The 19,372-nt window shown below is 42.9% G+C and overlaps 1 protein-coding gene across 2 annotated transcripts in view; it reads right to left on the bottom strand.

Moving 5' to 3' along the window:
- The window catches only part of LOC117599688 (immunoglobulin alpha-2 heavy chain-like), a 31,114-nt gene extending 21,143 nt beyond the window's left edge, over nt 1–9,971 (bottom strand). Inside the window, exons 1-6 of one of the 2 annotated variants that reach the window (XM_053241962.1) lie at nt 9,911–9,969; nt 9,467–9,802; nt 8,986–9,336; nt 8,806–8,901; nt 8,676–8,710; nt 7,784–8,484 (exon numbers count right to left, since the gene is read on the bottom strand). In XM_053241962.1, the coding sequence (XP_053097937.1) occupies nt 8,365–8,484; nt 8,676–8,710; nt 8,806–8,901; nt 8,986–9,336; nt 9,467–9,802; nt 9,911–9,950 (978 nt within the window). In that variant the 5' untranslated portion in view covers nt 9,951–9,969 and the 3' untranslated portion in view covers nt 7,784–8,364. Of the gene's footprint in view, nt 1–7,783; nt 8,485–8,675; nt 8,711–8,805; nt 8,902–8,985; nt 9,337–9,466; nt 9,803–9,910 lie in introns of those variants that run through there. The other variant, XM_053241961.1, reaches the window with a different exon arrangement.
- Between the last annotated feature and the right edge of the window lie 9,401 nt (nt 9,972–19,372).

Below are 19,372 nucleotides of genomic sequence, written 5' to 3'. Positions count from 1 at the left end.
CTCAAGAGGGTTATCATTCCTCTATAAAGATTGTAAACATTGAAATGAAATGTCATTCCTCAAGGACCATGGTGCAACACAACAGTTTGCAAGACTACATAAAGTACAATTACACAACAGTGTGAGACGAGTGCAGGAAAATAAATACACAGAACAGGGGCTATAAACTATTGGTAGGCTAGCAGCAATACATTTAGTGTTCCATAAAGTGTCTGATGCAGCTTTGTAAGGTGCAGGTGTGCAGTGATACTGAGTCATACTGGATTAGGTGTTTGACTAGCCCAGGTGAGCATTGGGAGGCAGCAGGGTGTTGAGTAATCTGACTGCCTCAGGGAAGAAACTGTTGCAGAGTCTGATGGTGGAGACACGGAGTCCATGGGGTGGGTGAGAGAAGTCATCTGTAATAGTGGTGGCTTTGCTTATGCAGCAGTTTTTGTATGGTGGGTAGAGAAACCTCAATGATCTTTTCAGCTGTTCTCACAGTCTGCTGTAGGGTCTTGCAGTTGGAGACAGCTAATATCAGGGGACAGCTAAAGGGTCAAAAATTAAACAGGCAAATGGTCATACACAATCAGAATCACAAGAAAAGAGAAAATCACAGGTGAGATGAGCATGTTTCCTCAAGTAGGCTCCCTTAGTACCATTGTGGTGATGACGTACATGCAACTGCGGAGGGTGGGAGATGAAGTAGCCAAAACCGAGAAGCAACATGGTAGCACCTGGACAGAGGACTGAACAAACATGCACACACACAGGAAATGGCCAGAGCATAACAAACACAAGAGTTTGATTCTTTTTTTCAGGGCAATAAGATATGTTAAATTTTTATAAATGCTTGTAACATTTCTGTTTATGTTCAGGTTCAATTACTGAAGTGTTTTAATGTCGTAAAACTGAAGCTCAGAGACAAATTTCACTATTGAGAAACTTCAGTAATGAGTATAACGAAAATAGGTTAATTTTTATAAAACCTGGTCCCAGTCTACTTGGTGCTCTGTGGGCAGGATAACCAAATAAGTGTTCAGCATATAGTTGAACTGCTTGATTAAACTATCACTCTGGAAATGTAAATTTGTGCCCTGGGTCTTCTTTACCACCAGCAGCTAGCAAGTGTCCTGAAACACGAGTGACTTAGAGTTCTGTCCTTGGTCACTATGGACAATATGGCCATGCTGTGTAGAGGGGGCTTACTCTCTGGGATGGTTGATCCCCCAATTTGGTTGCCATCAACTTTGTTTTGGTGTTAACAGGAGAAAGGGATGTTAGACTGAACACCCTGCCTGGCCCCAGCACCAGCATCATTGTCAGTTTTTTCTCTTCTGGCTTTCCCCTTCACCTCCTTCTACTTTTGAAGCTCTTTTTGACAAGAATGTTCAAAACATCATCCACTCTTCCTGCCTTTCTGGCTTGGATGAGCATAGTGGGTGCTGAGAGGTGGACTTGCTGCCAAAGTCCCTCGGGGTGAAACGCATGTAGAAAAGTATTCGAGCACAGTGTCTGGGAAATGGAGAGCAGTAATGGATGTCTGCAGTAAAGATGCCAATACACTCTCTTCTCTGCTCACATGCTGAAGAGTTCTCTCTCATGGCTTCACTTGAATCCTGTCCACCAAATCTCTGTTGAAGTGCTGACAATAGCTGTTCAAAACCTCTGTTCAAAACCTGTTCAAAACCTCTTGCTCTGGTGCCAAGTCTAAAATAATCTGTAGAGCACACCTTACCAGGCCTGAGCCACCTGGACTGCCAGCTGTTCTTCCCATCCACTCAGCCAAGCCTCCTTCTTAGTAATTGTGAGAGATTTGGCTACCAGATGGGTGTGTCATCATGGTACGCCACTTTTGTGGTGATTTGTTGGTGGTTGCTCCATGGTGAGTGGCATGCTTGATTGAGGCTGGCTTGGTCCTCACAACAGGCTGAAACTGTGCCTGTGGTGTCCAGAGCAGCCTTCATTTTCATCTTCTGCATTATCACACAGTGAAAGCCTTGGTGTGTCCCTATGGTGCTCCTAGCTGAAACATTTAATTACACAATAAATCCAGGCCTTACAAGTTTACAAAAAAATAAAAATTATTCAAAACAACTGCTCAGATAAATAAAACAATTTTAGTGTTTGTGCTCAGGCAGTGCCATTACTTTGGCAAACCATTTCTTCATGGAGCTTGCTTTTGTGCACAAAAGCATTATCATGCTAGAACAGGTTTGGGCATCTTGGCTCCAGTGAAGGGAAATTGTAATGTTAAAGCATACAAAGACATTCTACACAATTGTGTGCTTCCAACTTTGTGGAACAGTTTTGTGGTAACAAACGGAAGAACCACATACGGGTGTGAGCATCAAATGTCCACTAACTTTTGGCCATATGATGTAGTTGCCCTTATTATTTTTCCTCATTTTTTGTATTTATCAAATGCCTAAGTGGAATACTGAAATGGATCCAGTGTGGTGGGAAGACAGCTCTTTATGTGTTTCATGACTAGCTGCTCGAAGCATTTCATGATAGGTGTGAGTGCAACAGGCTGGTAATCATTCAGGCAGGACACAGATAATTTCTTCAGCACAGGGATGATGGTGGTCATCTTGAAGCACACAGGGATGACTGCTTGGTGCAGGGAAATGTTGAAGATGTCTGTGAGGACATCTGCAAGCTGATCAGTATATTCCCTGAGCATCCGGCCAGGTGTGTTGTCAGGACCTGCAACTTTCCGTGGGTTAACTCTGAACAGAGTTTTCCTGACATCTACTGCAGACAAAGTACTCAGTCAGTGGGAGTCGATGTGGTCTTCCATGCTGGCATACTGTTCGGTCCTTTGAACCATGCATAGAAATCAGTGCGTCTGGGAGCGAGGCGTCACCATCGCAGACAACTGGTGTAGCTTTGTAGTCTGTGATAACCTGAATGCCTTGCCACATACACCTTGTGTCCTTGGTGTTCATGAAGTGACTGTGAATTCTTTCTACGTAGTTGCACTATGCCTCTCTGATAGCCCGGGACAGATTGGCCCTGGCTGTGTGGAGGGCTGCCTTGTCATCAGACATGGAGGCAGTGTCTCGGGTTTTCAGCAGTGAGTGCACTTCAGCAGTCATCCACAGTTTCTGGTTTAGATGTGTGGTGATGGTCTTGAAGGAAGTCACATCATCTATGCACTTGCTGATGGTCCCAGTCACTTATGCAGTGTATTACTCCATGTCTGTGGTGTTGTGTTATGTAGCAGCCTCTCTGAACGTATTCCAGTCTGTGTGTTCAAATCAGTCATGAAGTGCTGAGATGGCTCCCTCAGACCAGGTTTTCAGAACCGGTTTGGAATGTTTCAGGGGTGGTCTGTATGCTGGGATTTGCATAACAGAGATGTGGTCTGAGCAGCTGAGGTGGGGGCAGGGTGCAGCCTTGTAAGCACTGTGAATGTTGGTGTAAACAAGGTCTTAAGTGTTTGTACCCTTGATTGCAAAATCGACATGCTGGTGGAATCTTTGCAGCACTGATTTCAGATTTGTGTGATTAAAGTCTCTGACTGTAGGTTACTGATAGCCCCACAGAGTTCACTTAGCACTTCCCTTGCGCTAATGCCAGGTGGAATGTACACTGCGACAATGAGCACAGTGGCAACCACTCTGGGCAGTTTCAGTGATAAATTCCACCAGCGACAAGCAGTAGCTTGCACCATTCGTTGTTTATGTAACACACAGGCCACTGCCACGAGTCTTACCAGACCGTGCTGCTATCCCGTTGGTGTGATGTGCGGTTAGCCTGGATAGCTGAATGGCTGCGTCCGGAATGCTGTCGTTGTGCCACGTTTCTGTAAAAATGAAAACATAGCATTCCCCGACTTCACAATTGGTCATTAGCTGTAGTCTGAGTAAGTCCAGTTTATTGTCCAGAAAGCAAACATTGGAGATGTGAATGGATGGTAGAGCTGGACAGCTAGTGCTAGCCTTTATCCTAGCACGGATGCAAAATCACTTACCACGCTTCCGCTGGCCAGCTGCATCAGGCAATACTGCAGTCCCAGGGCTGGTTTGCGTAGCAGCCCGAGGTCGCGTAGCTCTTCCCGCAGTCCAACATTTATTCCTCCTGAGCTTTGTCCTCCAATGTCCAGCAAAAATTGGCGATGATAGACATGTTCACCACACATTTTGTCTCTCTCTATTCTTCTGTCCTGTATATTATACTCAAAAAAAAATTCTCACAGACAGAGCACTTGGTGTTTCTTTTGTATTTACTGTTCTGTATTTAATGTCTGCACTTTTGTAGGACTGGATGTTTACACACTTGCCTTTTTGCACATTATATGCTTTTGTGCTGATCTGCCAAGCTAAATTCCTGTGTACTTGTGAATTTGGCAAATAAATTGATTCTGATCCCGAGTTACACTTATAGGTAGTTCACACCAGTTAACAAGTCAAACTCAAAGTCAAAGTCAACTTCACTGTCAATTCTGCTATATGTACAGGACACACAGAGGATTGAAATTTCGTTTCCCTCAGACCCACGGTGTGAGAAACCAACATAACAAGACAAGTAATTAAAAAAAAAAGTTAAAAACATTTTAGTGCAAAACAAGAGAGAGCAGCATTTGTGGAAGTGGACCTGGTTACGTTGTAGTGCAACAGAGAGAGCAGCAGTAGTAAAAGTGGCTTGTGCATTTGTGTGATTTGGGGTGTGTGTGTGTGTGTGTGCAGTTACAGTTTGGTGACTCTTAAGGCAGAGGGCAGAGAGGGGAGAGAGTTCAGCTTTCTGACAGCCTGGTGGCTGAAGCTGTTCTTCAGTCTAGTGGTTCGGGCATGGAGGCTGAGAAATCTCCCCGATGGTAGAAGACTAAAGAGGCCTTGTCAGGGGTGGGTGGGGTCCCCCGCTATGCTGAGTGCTTTCCAGGTTAACTGGGTGAATGTGACATTGATGATTTTTCCTGCTGCATGCATTATGCGTTGCAGTGTCTTCTGGTTTTGAGCAGTGCTGTTCCCAAACCACACAGTGATGCAGCTGGTCAGGATACTTTCAATGGTGCCACGGTAGAATGAGTACATGATGGGTGTCGGGACTCTGGCTCTTCTCAGTTTGTGGAGGAAATAGTGGCGTTGTTGTGCTTTCTTAGCCAGAGATGCAGTGTTGGTGGTCCAGGAGAGGTCCTCTGTTATGTGCACACCCAGAAACTTGGTGCTGCTCACCCTCTCCACAGCAGCACTGTTGATGATCAGAGGAGGGTGCTGGGTGTGTGCTCTCCGAAAGTCGACAACAATCTCCTTTGTCTTCTCTATGTTTAGAGAGAAATTATTGTTGGTACACCATATGGCCAGTTGTTGCACCTCATTTCTGTAGTTTGTCTCATCATTGTTGCTGATGAGACCTACCATTGTTGTATCATACGCAAACTTTATGAAGAGGTTGGTGCTGTACATTGGTGTGCAGTCGTGGGTTAGCAGGGTGAAGAGCTGGGGGCTGAGAACACATCCTTGTGGTGCCCCTGTGTTGAATGTAATAGTGCTGGATGTGTTGTTCCAACCCGAACTGCCTGTGGTCTTCCAGTGAGAAAGTCCAGCAGCCAATTGCACAGGGAGATGTTGATGCCAAGCCGGTCCAGTTTCTGTATTAACTGCTGTGGGATGATGGTGTTAAATGCAGAACTGAAATCCAGAAACAGCATTCTCACATAAGCGTCTTTTGTTTCCAAGAGAGAGAGAGAGAGCTGAGTGGAGAGCAGTGGAGATTGCATCATCGGTGGACCGGTGGGCCTGATATGCGAACTGGAAGGGGTCAAAAGAGGGGGGATGATGGCTTTGATGTGTTGCATAAATATCCGCTCAAAGCACTTCATGACAATGGGGGTCAGAGCAACAGGACGGCAGTCATTAAAGCTGGATGGGGATGGTTTCTTAGGGACTGGTATAATAGTGGTAGTTTTGAAGCATTTGGGGACAACAGCCTGGGAGATGTTGAAGATGTCTGTGAAGACATCTTTGAGCTCTTCTGCACAGTCCTTAAGCACCCGACCCGGTATGTTGTCTGGACCAGCTGCTTTCCTGGCTTTGTTCTTAGACAAGGATCTCTTCACGCTGGCTGGAGAAATACACAGAACCTGGTCGTCAAGAGAAGGTGGAGTCTTTTGTGCAGGCATGTTGTTGTGTGCTTCAAAACGTGCGAAGAAGTTATTGAGTTCATTTAGCAGAGAGATGTCATTATCGCAGGTCTGTGGTGGGGGTTTGTAGTCAGTGATGGTTTGGATTCCCTGCCACAGGCTCCTTGTGTCCCTGCTGTCTTTAAAGTTGTGGGTTATCCTCCTGTCGTATTGTCTTTTGGCCTGTTTGATGCCACAGGATAGGTTGGCCCTAGCTGTTCTCAGGTCGTCGTCATCGCCGGCCCTAAAGGCAGCATTTCGTGCCTTCAGCAGGTTATGGACCTCTCCTGTCAGCCATGGCTTCTGATTTGCTCGGGTGGTGATGGTCCTGGTAACAGTTACATCATCAATGCATTTGGTGATGTAGGCAGTGACTGTCTCAGTATATTCCTGAATGTCAGTGTGCTGGTTGTAGGTGGCTGCCTGTTTAAATAGGTCTCAGTCTGTGGTGGCAAAGCAGTCTTGAAGTGATGAGGAGGCACCTTCTGGCCATACACGAACCTCTCTTTGAGCTGGTTTGGTGACTTTCACCCTTGGTCTGTATGCTGGCATTAGCATAAGAGTAGTGTGGTCAGAAAGGCCTAGAGGGGGAAGGGGGAGGCTTTGTATGCTCCTCTGTGGGTTGTGTACCTTAACAGATATGTAGTTGGCCTGATCAAGTTCAAAAGTGCATGTACCAGAACTATGTGTCTATCATCAAATGAAGTGAGATTTGGTGCAGAAAGTGAAATTGGAAACACGGAGCTTAAAGTGAGCTGTTAATAAATGATCCTAATATTTCACATTATCGGATACTTAAAGGTGGCCATGTTCTTTGCACTGCATCTTCGTGCATCTCATTCTACAGGAAATGATGCACCACTCATTTCCTCCACTCACACGGTCACCCCATAGGGATGTCTGGTTCTTGTTAAAGTAGGTACACACAGCACATCAGATTTTCAGACCATCATGTTTTACACTAAAAAAAACCTTCACATCATTCAGATTCCTTATTTAATGATTTATCCCCGTGCTTGTATTTTTGATGATGAATGCTCCTTAAAGAATTAGCTGTTGAATGTTGTAATATGTCTCAATATAATCTCAATATGTCGCAATATTATATAAGGCAATATAAACAAATTCAGAAAAATGTTATCAATAAGAAATTGTGTGACAAATTGAGGCCAGTAGTTTGAACCTTTAACCACAGCATGTACAATATCGAGCTGCTCGTTCTTGTACATCTGTTGATTGTAAGTTATTTTTGAGAAAGTATAAAACATGATGCAGGCTGTCAGACTTCTGAGAAATGCAACCAGAGCAGCCTGTTAGATCCATTTTCAGAGAAATTTATACACATTTCACATTAAATTAACATCTTAACTATTTACACATAACTCCTTAACAAAATGACCTCACATGCCTTTTAATACAGTTTTTGAATGAATTCTGTATAAAAAAAACAAATACATTTTTGTTGTCATGGATCATTTGACATTACCATTACCCATCAATGTACCTTTTTTTTTTTTTTTTTTCAAATTTGATTTCAGTATCTGGAATTAAATGTTTGAGTTAATTAGTAGAATGCAATGAACAATTACTAATTATCTCATATAGTGAAGTTAAGTGAAGTGACTTGTGGCCAAGTATGGTGACCCATACTCGGAATTTGTGCTCTGCATTTAACCCATCCAAGTGCACACAGTAGTGAACACACACACACACACACACACACACACACACCTGGAGCAGTGGGCAGCCTTTTTTTTGCTGCGGCGCCCGGGGAGCAGTTGGGGGTTCGGTGCCTTGCTCAAGGGTCTCACCTGAGTCGTGGTATTGAGGGTGGGAGAGAGCGCTGGTCATTCACTCCCCCCACCTACAATCCCTGCCGGACCCGAGACGCGAACCCACAACCTTCAGGTTCACCTTCGGGTTGCAAGTCCGACTCTCTATCCATTAGGCCACGACTGCCCCCCCATCATTTAACCCCCATATAACCTTACTCTTTTTTTTTTAATAGCAAATTTCCTCATTTTTACCATAGATTTAAGTTAACAAAAATGCATTTGATATATCTGATGCTGCGGTTACATTTAAGGCTTTAGCCTCGTAATAATGAATTCATGTTTTAAAAATTTATTCAGATACAATGTCTAAGCGAGACCTCATCCCACTCAAATTTATTTGAGGTAATTGGATTAAATTTTATAAACAATAATAAATCTTTAGCATCTGGTGCTTTTATATCTAAATTCATTCATTTCTCTTTATTTTATTTTAACTTGTGAATAAACATCTTCATGGTGCTTGTCTCTGGATGTTCTGGAGGATGAAGGTTTCTTAGCAAAACTCACAGCTGCATAGTTCAAGACATCTTCATCATCAGCCTGATAAAGAACAAGAGCCGTTTATAAACCAGAGCGGATAAAAGATTTACAAAAAACGTATATTTTAAAAGTTATTATTTACTGTATTTTGTAAGATGATGTTAGTTATAATCCTACATGTCCTGTAGACTCGAGGACAGATGTGTATTTATTTAAAGAAAGTCAACAGACATGATAAAACACTGGATTACCTGATTTGTGTTATTTGGATGGTTGTTGGAAGCCCCTTTATAAAAAAATAATAAATATCAGTAACATTTAACTGTAAGTGTTTTTATGATACTGATAAATTAATTTTAAAAATAATAAAAGCAAACAAACCTTTTCTTTCTTTAAGTAAAACTCCAGTCAGAACCATGATTACAATAATAGATATTGTATTGGAGGTTGTTAAAACAAAAACAATCCAACAGTTTTCTGAAAAGATAAAGCATCAGTATGGATCAGTATCATTATAACTGTCTCTGAGTTTTCAACAGGAATATTTATCAAATGTCTTACCTTTTACTTGAATAACTTTAACTTCAGTTCCATTACTAAAGAGGATTTGTCCACACGCAGCCACAGCACAGTAGAACGTTCCATTATCAGAGGTTGTGAGCTTCCTCTTGGGGAGAGTGTAGACACAGCTCTGTGTAGGAGAACCAGCCTCAGAGCTCTTCTTACACTCATCACTGCCGTCTCCATGAGTGTAAATGATTCCTGGATAAGATTCTCCTGAGCCGTTTCTGAACCAGTACACACTCTGTTCTTCACAGCTTGAATTAAATGCTTGTACTGAACACTGGAGTGTGAGCGACTCTCCGTTCTCCATCACCGTTAGAGTTGGAGGATGCCGTTTCATCTCCTCAGCTTTAACATCAATTAGTAAAAATAAAACTATAAATAACAAGTGGTGTGAAATTAAACATAATTCTGGCTAAAGTGTTGATCTGGAATTAGTTTGAGTTCAGGAGCAGGTTATCAGTGTAAAACTCTTTACCTTCAACAACCAAAAGGGTTCCAGATCCAAAGTGTAGTGAAGATCCCAGCAATTTTGCACAGAAATATGTTCCTGTATCCTGTTCTTTGATTTCTTTAATGTTGAGATTAAGCAGATTTTTATTTACACTAGTACTCAAACGTCCATCATTAAATTCAGCATCGGGTCTGAATGAGCTCTCCCCTCCTCTCCCTACCCACTGAGGAGCCTTTCCAAAACTCTGTTTGAACCAAACTAAATTATTTTTATCACTGGACAATTTGTCACATTTTATAGAAACATTTTCTCCACGCTTTACTTTTTGAACTTGAATCTCCTTGATGTTAGAAGGTTTTGCTGAAACAAAAAAATACGCATCGTTGAATCATATCAGTAATAAAGACAAATATTTAGTGAAATTATTTTATAATTGCATATAAAAAAAATATACAAAATGTAACTCACCTGATGTAAAGAGACAAAGAGCGACAAGGACTGTGATCATCGTTCCTGTTCAGACAATGTGACAGTGAGGTAATGAACTTGTGCGTGCAAGATTAAACCAGGTTCAGAGTCACCCCTGATTGGATGTTTTGAAGCTGTGGTCAGATTTGATTGGTCCAGTGGCAGTAATGAGAACTGATGGCAGAGTTTGAACCCAGATGTAGTGACATGGTTTTGTATAAGCAGATTTTCTACTTCACTGAGAAACCTTTCCATGTGGCTGTTTTTTTTGACAGCAGTTATTATAGAATGTGAATTTTTCTGAGGACATTTTATAGCAATAAACACTAAAAAAAAGTGAAAAAGGGAAACAGTTTGCACAGCTGTGTACTTCCAAGTCCACCTGCTCTAGAAGGATTTTTTTTTCTTAAAAAAGGATTTTTTTTGTTTAAATACAGCAAGTCAGACCCCATACAGACCCCAGAGAAGATGAGCAAGAGTCAGAGTCAGAGAACTGTGGTTTCGGTAAGGGAAAGGCTAAGATGGTGAACCCCCAATTCCAGCATTAGAGCCCTCAAAGTGGAGCAAAAGGGTGATCTGGTGGCACCGTTGCAAAGCCAAAGCTAATGCTAAGACTCACACACAGGAGCCCCACTCCTCTCCCGTTTATGTGTCCCAGAAGGTTGTTCTGCTCAGTGAAGCACCCACTGAAGCCTGAAAGAGCTCTGGGTATAGGAGACTCTTTTCTATAGCACATGCAATTAGCTAGGCCTTTAGGGTCATCAGCAATTTTAGTTAGCTATATACATGGAGCCAGGGCACTAGCCATTGAAGGTAATCTTAAAATCTTGGGAAAGCACAGGTTCTCTAAAATATTTAGGTAGTTATTCACATAGGAGCTAATGATATATGCCTTTGTCAGTCAGAGGTTACTAATGGTAACATTGTAAATGTGTGTAAATTAATGAAGGTGATGTCCGATGTAGTAATATGCCCCATCTGGCTGGGCACTGGAGTGACTGGAGCACTGTAATTCACTCACCATTGTGGTGTGAGTGCTTACATTGAAAACATCACAAAAATCTTAAGAGAATGGCCCCTCGTCTGTGGGAAGCAAACTTGCGATTATGAGCCTGCCCCTAAACGAGCCCAGAATCAGTCCTGGGAGTGGACTCAAGTATTCAGACCAAGTATGAAAATACTCTTAATGCATTTGAAGTAGTGTCACTCGCTGCAGCAGCATGCTCTCATATCAGACAGTGTGTTTCACATGAACAGAAATAGCATTGTGGTTTCAAGCCTCCAAAATCTGACTAATTTTGCACCACTTCAACAGTCCAAATATCTTTATAATCTCAGGCTAAGACAAATGTATGAAGCTGATCAGTGACAATGTTCCTGAAAAATATTATGTATTGTACACTTTGAATAAAAAGATTGTGCTCTGTGTGAGGAACTTTAAAAACATAGAAAGCATTAGTATTAAAGAATAATCTTACACCTTTTATAGATACTAATCATTTAATTATTAAGCCGTAACATGTCCAAACTTATTTTTGCAAAACCTTTACACAAAGTGCTGCTGCAGCCTGAGTTTCAACACCTTTGATGTGGTAAAAAGTTTAACGGTCTCATGCTGATGTTTGCTTTGAGACACTTGCCCTCTTGTTTCCATCTCACACCAGAGAATGTGCATCATGAAAATTGGGTGATAGTATTTACAACAGACAACCAAAGAAGTCAAGTCAAGTAGGTTATCATTCCTCTATATAGATTGTATACTTTGGAATGAAATGTCATTTATCAAGGACCATGGTACAAAACAACAGTTTGCAAGACTACATAAAGTGCAAATACACAACCGTGTGAGACGAATGCAGGAAAATAAATACACAGAACAGGGGCTATAAACTATTGGTAGGCTAGCAGCAATACATTTAGTGTTCCATAAAGTGTCTGATGCAGCTTTGTAAGGTGCAGATGTGCAGTGGTACTGAGTCATACTTGGTGAGGTGTTTAACTATCCCAGGTGAGTGTTGGGAGGCAGAAAGGTGTTGAGTAATCTGCCTGCCTCAGGGAAGAAACTATTGCAGGGTCTGCTGGTAGAGACACGGATGCTCCTGTACCTTCTGCCAGATGGCAGCAGAGAGAAGAGTTCATGGCGTGGGTGAAGGGGGTCGTCTGTAATAGTGGTGGCTTTGCTTATGCAGCAGCAGTTTTTGTATGGTGGGTAGAGACAGACGACTGAACACACATACACACACACAGGAAATGGCCAGAGCATAACAAACACAAGAGTTTGATTCTTTTTTTCAGGGCCATAAGATATGTTAAATTTTTAGAAATGCATGTAACATTTCTGTTTAGGCTCAGGTTCAATTTCTGAAGTGTTTTTACTTTTAATGCCATAAAACTGAAGCTCAGAGACAAATTTCACTATTGAGAAACTTCAGTAATGAGTGTGATGAAAATAGTCTAATTTTTATAAAACCTGGTCCCGGTATCCTTTGTGCTCTGTGGTCAGGATAACCAAATAAGTGTCCAGCACACAGTTGAACTGCTTGATTAAATTATTTGTGTCCTGGGTCTTCTTTACCACCAGCAGCCAACAAGCGTCCTGAAACACGAGTGACTTAGAGTTCTGTCGTTGGTCACTATGGACAACATGGCCATCCTGTGTAGAGGGGGCTTACTCTCTGGGATGGCTGATGCCCCAGTTTGGTTCCCATCAACTTTGTTTTGGTGTCAGTAGGAGAAAGGGATTAGGCCGAACACCCTGCCTGGCCCGAGCACCAGCATCATGCTCAGTTTTTTATCTTCTGCCTTTCCCCTTCACCTCCCTCTACTTTTGAAGCTCTACTTGACAAGAATGTTCAAAACATCATCCACTCTTTTTGCATCTCTGGCCTGGAGGAGAATGGTGGGTGCTGACAGGAGGACTTGCTGCCAAAGTCAAAGAATGAAACATTTTGTAGAAAAGCATGACATGCTAGCTCTTCCAGCAGTGTCTGGGAAATGGAGAGCAATAATGGATGTCTGCAGTAAAGATGCCAATACACTCTCATCTCTGCTCACATGCTGATGAGTTCTCTCTCATGGCTTCACTTGAATCCTGTCCACCAAACCTCTGTCGAAGTGCTGACAATAGCTGTTCAAAACCTCTGTTTTGATCTGCTTCCATGTCTAAAACAATGTGTAGAGCACACCTTTCCAGTCCTGAGCCACCTGGACTGCCAGCTGTTCTTCTTCCCATCCACTCAGCCAAGCTTCCTTCTTAGTAATTGTGAGAGATTTGGCTGCCAGGTGGGTGTGTCATCATGGTACGCCACTTTTGTGGTGATATGTTGGTGGTTTCTCCACAGTCAGTGGCATGCTTGACTGAGACTGGCTTGGTCCTCACAACAGGCTGAAGGTGTGCCTGTGGTGTCCACAGCAGCCTTCATTTTCATCTTCTGCATTATCACACAGTGAAAGCCTTGGTGTGTCCCTATGGTGCTCCTAGCTGAAACATTTAATTACTCAATAAATTCAGGCCTTACAAGTTAACAAAAAACAAAAATCATTGAAAACAACTGCTCAGATAAATAAATTTAGTGTTTGGTGTACTCAGGCAGTGCCATTACTTAGGCTCATCCCTGATCGTGTGTGTATATAATGACACCCACAAAGGCATGCTATACACATTTTGTGGAGATATTTAGGGGAAAGCTCCCCTGTGTCACTGCTGGAAAGCTTCTACTCACTAATACCTCTATTGCTGCCTCATCTGCCAGCCCCACTCATGACCACTGCTTCCTGGCCCATGACAACAGGGGAAAGAAGGTGGTTGTTTGTGAATTCTTCTAACACATCCAGACAGAGGGCAGGTTTGTCCAAGTAGGCAAATGATGGCTGCTGGGGACATGTCCTAGTTATCAAAGCGACACTGTGAATGGAATGGCCGCTCCCTACTGAATATATTTTCACCAAATTTGCCCTCCTATGTTCCCTCCTGAATTTATCTATTGAGCATTTGGTCCTCCCACTCAGTTCCCTTTAATACATTAATGTTGCTCTTAAAACACTAACATAAACTGATATCATTAACTGAATTGTTAAACAAAATACACTATATGGGCAAAAGTATGTGACCATCACACCCATATGTGCTTGTTGAGCATCCCATTCCAGATTTATTCCCCCTTTATTTTTCCCCCTTATTGCTTCCACTATCCTAGAAAGGCATTCCAAAATATGTTGGAGCATGTTGATTTTGGCTGTGGGGAGTTGCCTATTCTGTCACAAGATCATTAGGCACTGATGTCGGGCAAGGAGGCCTAGGACGCAGTCGGTGTTCCAGCTTATCCCACACGAACTTTGGCAAACCATGTCTTCATGAAGCTTGCTTTGTGCACAGAGGCATTATCATGCTAGAACAGGTTTAGGCCTCTTAGTTTCAATGAAGGAAAATTGTAATGTTAGAGCATACAAAGACATTCTACACAATTGTGTGCTTCCAACTTTGTGGGAGAAGAACTACATATGGGTGTGAGCACCATGTGTCCACAAACTTTTTGCCATATGGTGTAGTTGCCCTTAAATTTGCTCCTTAGTTTGCATTTATAAAATGCAATAAACATAATTCAAAGCAATATCAGAGTCTTAACAACAATATAGGGCAGCACTTTGTGACATGTGAGACCATGAGGAGGCTGAACACAAGCACCTAGAGACAGGAATATAGGGGGAACGTGCTCTTTATTGGTGAATTTGGTGAAGGCAATAGGTGGGGTCAGAGTGAGGGAGCTGGGGGTGAAAGTTTGTGGGTGGTGTTGTACCAGGGTTGAGCGCAGTGAGCAGTGACTGAACGAAGGATGTACAGCAGACGCTCTCTGCAAATAGGGCCGTTGGCACGCAGAGGATGAGGCTCATCTTCCTCACTGTCCTCTTCATCTAGTAGAAGCAGAGAGCTAACCATTAGAGGGCTCAAATCTCTCCTACCTTATCTGGAGAGCGGCCGCTGATTCCTTTTATATCCCTCCATCTTCTCTGTGAGGGTAGATTATCGGCCCGGTCCTCATTGGCTGCCAGACGCGCTGCAGTAAATTGCTCCGCCTCACAGCCACCTGCACTCCAGCTGTCCAAAACAACGGGGGTGCTGAATCGGCGCTGTCCTTTCAGCACCCCGCCGGAAGTTGTGTGAGGAGCTATGAATCAGAATCAGAATCAGAAACAATTTATTGCCAGGTACATTAAAGGACACTCTACAGTAGTAGGAATTTGTCTTGATGTCAGGTGCAAACACAGAATCAAAGATATAAAGTCAAGGGGGATACAGAAGTGAAGAATACAAAAATACAAAAATGCAACACAATAACAAGGGTAAAACAATACTAAAGTGCAAGAGACCATGGTGCAAGATGAACATGCTATATATAAATATGAAATATGTAAACAGCAAACAAGATAGAATATATTAAAAAATATAAATAGTTATGTCTAGAAAAAGTGAGTGTACATGGGAGACAGAAAAAATATTGCAGCTTCAGAGGGGAGAGTGACTGTCAGTAGGTTGTGGGGGGGTCACCTGGGGGGAATTGGGGCACTGTTCAGCAGGCTGACTGCAGCGGGGAAGAAGCTGTTCTTGTGGCGTGAGGTCCTGGTCTTGATGGACCGGAGCCTCTTGCCAGAGGGGAGGGACTGGAAGAGTACATGTCCGGGGTGAGAGGGGTCGGCTGCAATCCTGGCTGAACGTCTCTGGGTCATGGAGACGTACAAGTCCTGGAGTGCAGCCGATCACCTTCTCAGCGGAGTGGATGACGCGCTGCAGCTTGGCCTTGTCCCTGGCCGTGGCAGCAGCAAACCAGACTGTGATGGAGGAAGTGAGAATAGATTCGATGATAGCAGTGTAGAAGTTGACCATCATCTTCACAGGGAGGTGGAACTGATTCAGCTGCCGCAAGAAGTAAAGCCTCTGCTGAGCCTTCTTGGTGAGGGAGCTGATGTTCTGCTCCCAGTTAATCTCCTGGGTGATGGTGGTTCCCAGGAAGCGGAAGGACTCAACAGAGGTCACCGGAGTGTCACAGAGGATGACGGGTGGGTGGGGGGCTGGGTCCTTCCTGAAATTCAATTCAATTCAATTCATTTTTATTTGTATAGCGCTTTTTACAAAGGTCATTGTCTCAAAGCAGCTTTACACAAACAAAAGTAAAGTGAAGTGTGTGTGTGTGCCGTCTCTGATGAGCAAGCAGGGCGACGGTGGCAAGGAAAAACTCCCTGAGATGGTGATAGGAAGAAACCTTGAGAGGAACCAGGCTCAACAGAGAACCCATCCTCATATGGGTTTACACTGTAGTGTGCGTGTGTGTGAGCACAATGTGTGTTGGCGTAGTCCATGGAAAACAGCTGAAGCGTTTTCATGGCAGTATGAAGCATTGCCGGTGGACAGGTCCAGAGTGAAGGGGGGGGAGGTCTGGATCACCGGCAGCTCAGGAGTGTAGCTCGGCAGAAGGAGAAGGAAAGTGGTTAGGTACACTCACAGTCACCGTGTGGAGATAAAACTCAACATCCACGAGTCCCCCAGATCTACTCCTTTGATAAAAACACTAGTTGCTAAATGCTAGGTTAAATAAATAAGTCTTCAACCTCGACTTAAACACTGAGACCGTGTCTGCTTCACGTACATTAACTGGGAGACTATTCCATAATTTTGGGGCTTGGTAAGAGAAAGCTCTGCCCCCTGCCGTGGTTTTGGCAATGCGTGGTACTGATAGACAGCCTGCATCCTTAGAGCGAAGTAGGCGTGGCGGAACGTAAGGTGCTAACATATCGCTTAAATACTGCGGAGCGAGACCGTTTAATGCTTTATAGGTTAGGAGTAATATTTTAAAATCGATGCAGAATCTTACTGGGAGCCAGTTTAATGTAGATAAGACTGGCGTGATATGCTCATACTTCCTAGTCCTAGTAAGGACCCTCGCTGCTGCGTTCTGAACTATCTGAAGCTTATTTATGCATCTAGACGAACATCCAGATAGTAAAGCATTACAGTAATCTAATCTGGACGTGATAAATGCATGGACTAGTTTTTCAGCATCACTTAGCGAAAGTATATTTCTAATCTTAGCGATATTTCTGAGGTGGAAAAATGCTAACCTGCTTACATTATCTACTTGCGCCTCAAATGAGAGATTAGAGTCTATAATCACACCGAGATCTTTTACTGTTAGACTACTTGAAACAGAGAGACCATCTAAAGTAACAGTGTGATCTCTAAACTTACTTCTAGCGGCTTGTGGTCCCAGTACCAGAACCTCTGTTTTTTTTTTTTTTTTCCACTATCATGTCCACTGTCTTGAGAGCATTGAGCACCAGGTTGTTCATGCTGCACCATGACACTAGACGGCCCATCTCCCTTCTGTAGGCCAACTCGTCTCCATCAGAGATGAGGCCGATGAGGGTGGTGTCATCTGCGAACTTCAGGAGTTTGACAGACTGGTGTCCAGATGTGCAGCTGTTGGTAACCAGGGAGAATAACAGAGGAGAGAGGACACAGCCTTGGGGGATCCAGTGCTGATGATCCGGGAGTCCGATACATACTTCCCCAGCCTCACGAACTGCCGTCTGTTGATTTCCGTGCACGGGCTGCCGGATCGCCATCACAACTTGCATGGAAGACAGTTTTTTTTTCTGTAAAACATATATGTAAAATGGGGGAAACCATGTCAGCATATTTTGTTGTTTTATATTGTCCTGTATAGGACTCCAATAATTATTAATAGTAATCAATATTAAGTTGATGTGAAATTCTAGTTGCAGTCAATGAGCGGAAATGCAGATAAACTTTTTAAAGCTGAAGGTGCTGAGGGTGAGGTAGTAGATCACAGCTGAGGTTAGGCAAGTTGAGCCTTTTGAAGAAGTTGATTAAACCTCCATCTGCTCCCTGCCCCCACTGTGTCATAATAGGAAATCCTGCCCACACAAGAACAAGTATAGCAGGTCAAGAGCTCTCAGTATAGGACAGAAGGGACATGTTCCTGCTGTATTATATAATTACACATCACTCACTTTCTCACTTACTTTCAGTAACTGATTTATCCTGCTCAGGGTTGCAGTGAATCCAGAGCCTATCCCAGTAACACTGGTTGTGAGACAGGAATACATGCTGGATGGGTCACCAGTCCATTGCAGGGCACCATGCATACACTCATTCATAATTATGGGCAATTATTCTTAGCCAGTCCATCTACTGCCATGTTTTTGGGAGGTGGGAGGGAACCTACATGGGGAACATGCAGAGAAACTCTACACAGAGAGTAACCTGAGGTCAGGATCAAACCAGGGATCTTGAAGCTGTGAGGCAGCACCATTGCTGCTGGACCCTCAGGCTGCACTCACTGTCCTATACTAAAGACCTCAATATTGCATATTGTAGGTTTTATTAAAGAACCAAAATGTAAATTTTGTTAGAAATTAAATAAAACCAATTTTTTACGTAAAGAATTGATTCAGTATTCCAAACTTAATTTCTAAAAACATGTTAAGCAGGTGTGCAGTGGGACTGAGTCATACTGGGTTAGGTGTTTGTCTAGCCCAGGTGAGCGTTTGGGAGGCAGAAGGGTGTTGCCTAATCTGCCTGCCTTTACTCAAATAAAAAATTATTATATGCCTGTTTTAATATTTTATTATTAATTAACATTTGTTTCTTTATCTGTTTTGTATTTTACCTTTAACAGAAGATCAGTAATAGACTGTATTACAGACGTGGACAAATTTGTTGGTACTCTTACAGTTCTTTGAAACAATGATTCAGTGCTCCTGAAAAGTGATTAAACCAAAAGCAATAGTCTCATATATACCTGCCTGCCTGATAAATTAAACCAATAAAATTGTGAAGAGAAATGACTTATTGTTAATTTTTCCAAGATAATCTAAAACAGCCTGGACGGATTTCTTGGTAGCCCTAAAAAAGATTAGAAATCCTTGCATTCTAATCATGTTTGAAACTAATTGTTTAACTTTAATTAGTGTCACAGGCGTCTTCAATCTTTGTAACCGCCAATCAGCCTATTTAAAGAGAGAAAATGTGCCACTGTGTAGGCTGGTATCATTGTGTGCATCGCACTAAACATGGACCAGAGAAAGCAAAGGATAGAGTTGTCTGAGGAGCTCAGAAAGAAATTGTAGATAGCCATCTTAAAGGTAAAGGCTATAAGACCATCTCCAAGCAGGTTGATGTTCCTGTGACTACAGTTGCAAATATTATTAAAAAGTATAAGGTCCATAGGATTGTAGCCAACCTCCCAGGACGTGGCCGCAAGAAGAAACACAACCCCAGGTTCATCAGAAGGATTGTGCGGATGTTAGACAAAGAGGCAAGGAAAACATCCAAAGCCATTCAAGCTGAACTCCTCCAAGGTCAAAGTACGTCACTATCTGATCGCACCATCCATCGCATTTTAAACAACAATGGGCTCCATGGAAGAAGACCCAGGAGAACACCAT

This window comes from Pangasianodon hypophthalmus, chromosome 19 (assembly GCF_027358585.1).
Source record: "Pangasianodon hypophthalmus isolate fPanHyp1 chromosome 19, fPanHyp1.pri, whole genome shotgun sequence".
NCBI classification, from domain to species: Eukaryota; Metazoa; Chordata; class Actinopteri; order Siluriformes; family Pangasiidae; genus Pangasianodon; species Pangasianodon hypophthalmus.
Note: the sequence above shows the minus strand (reverse complement) of the source record. Positions and strands in the feature narration are given on the sequence as shown.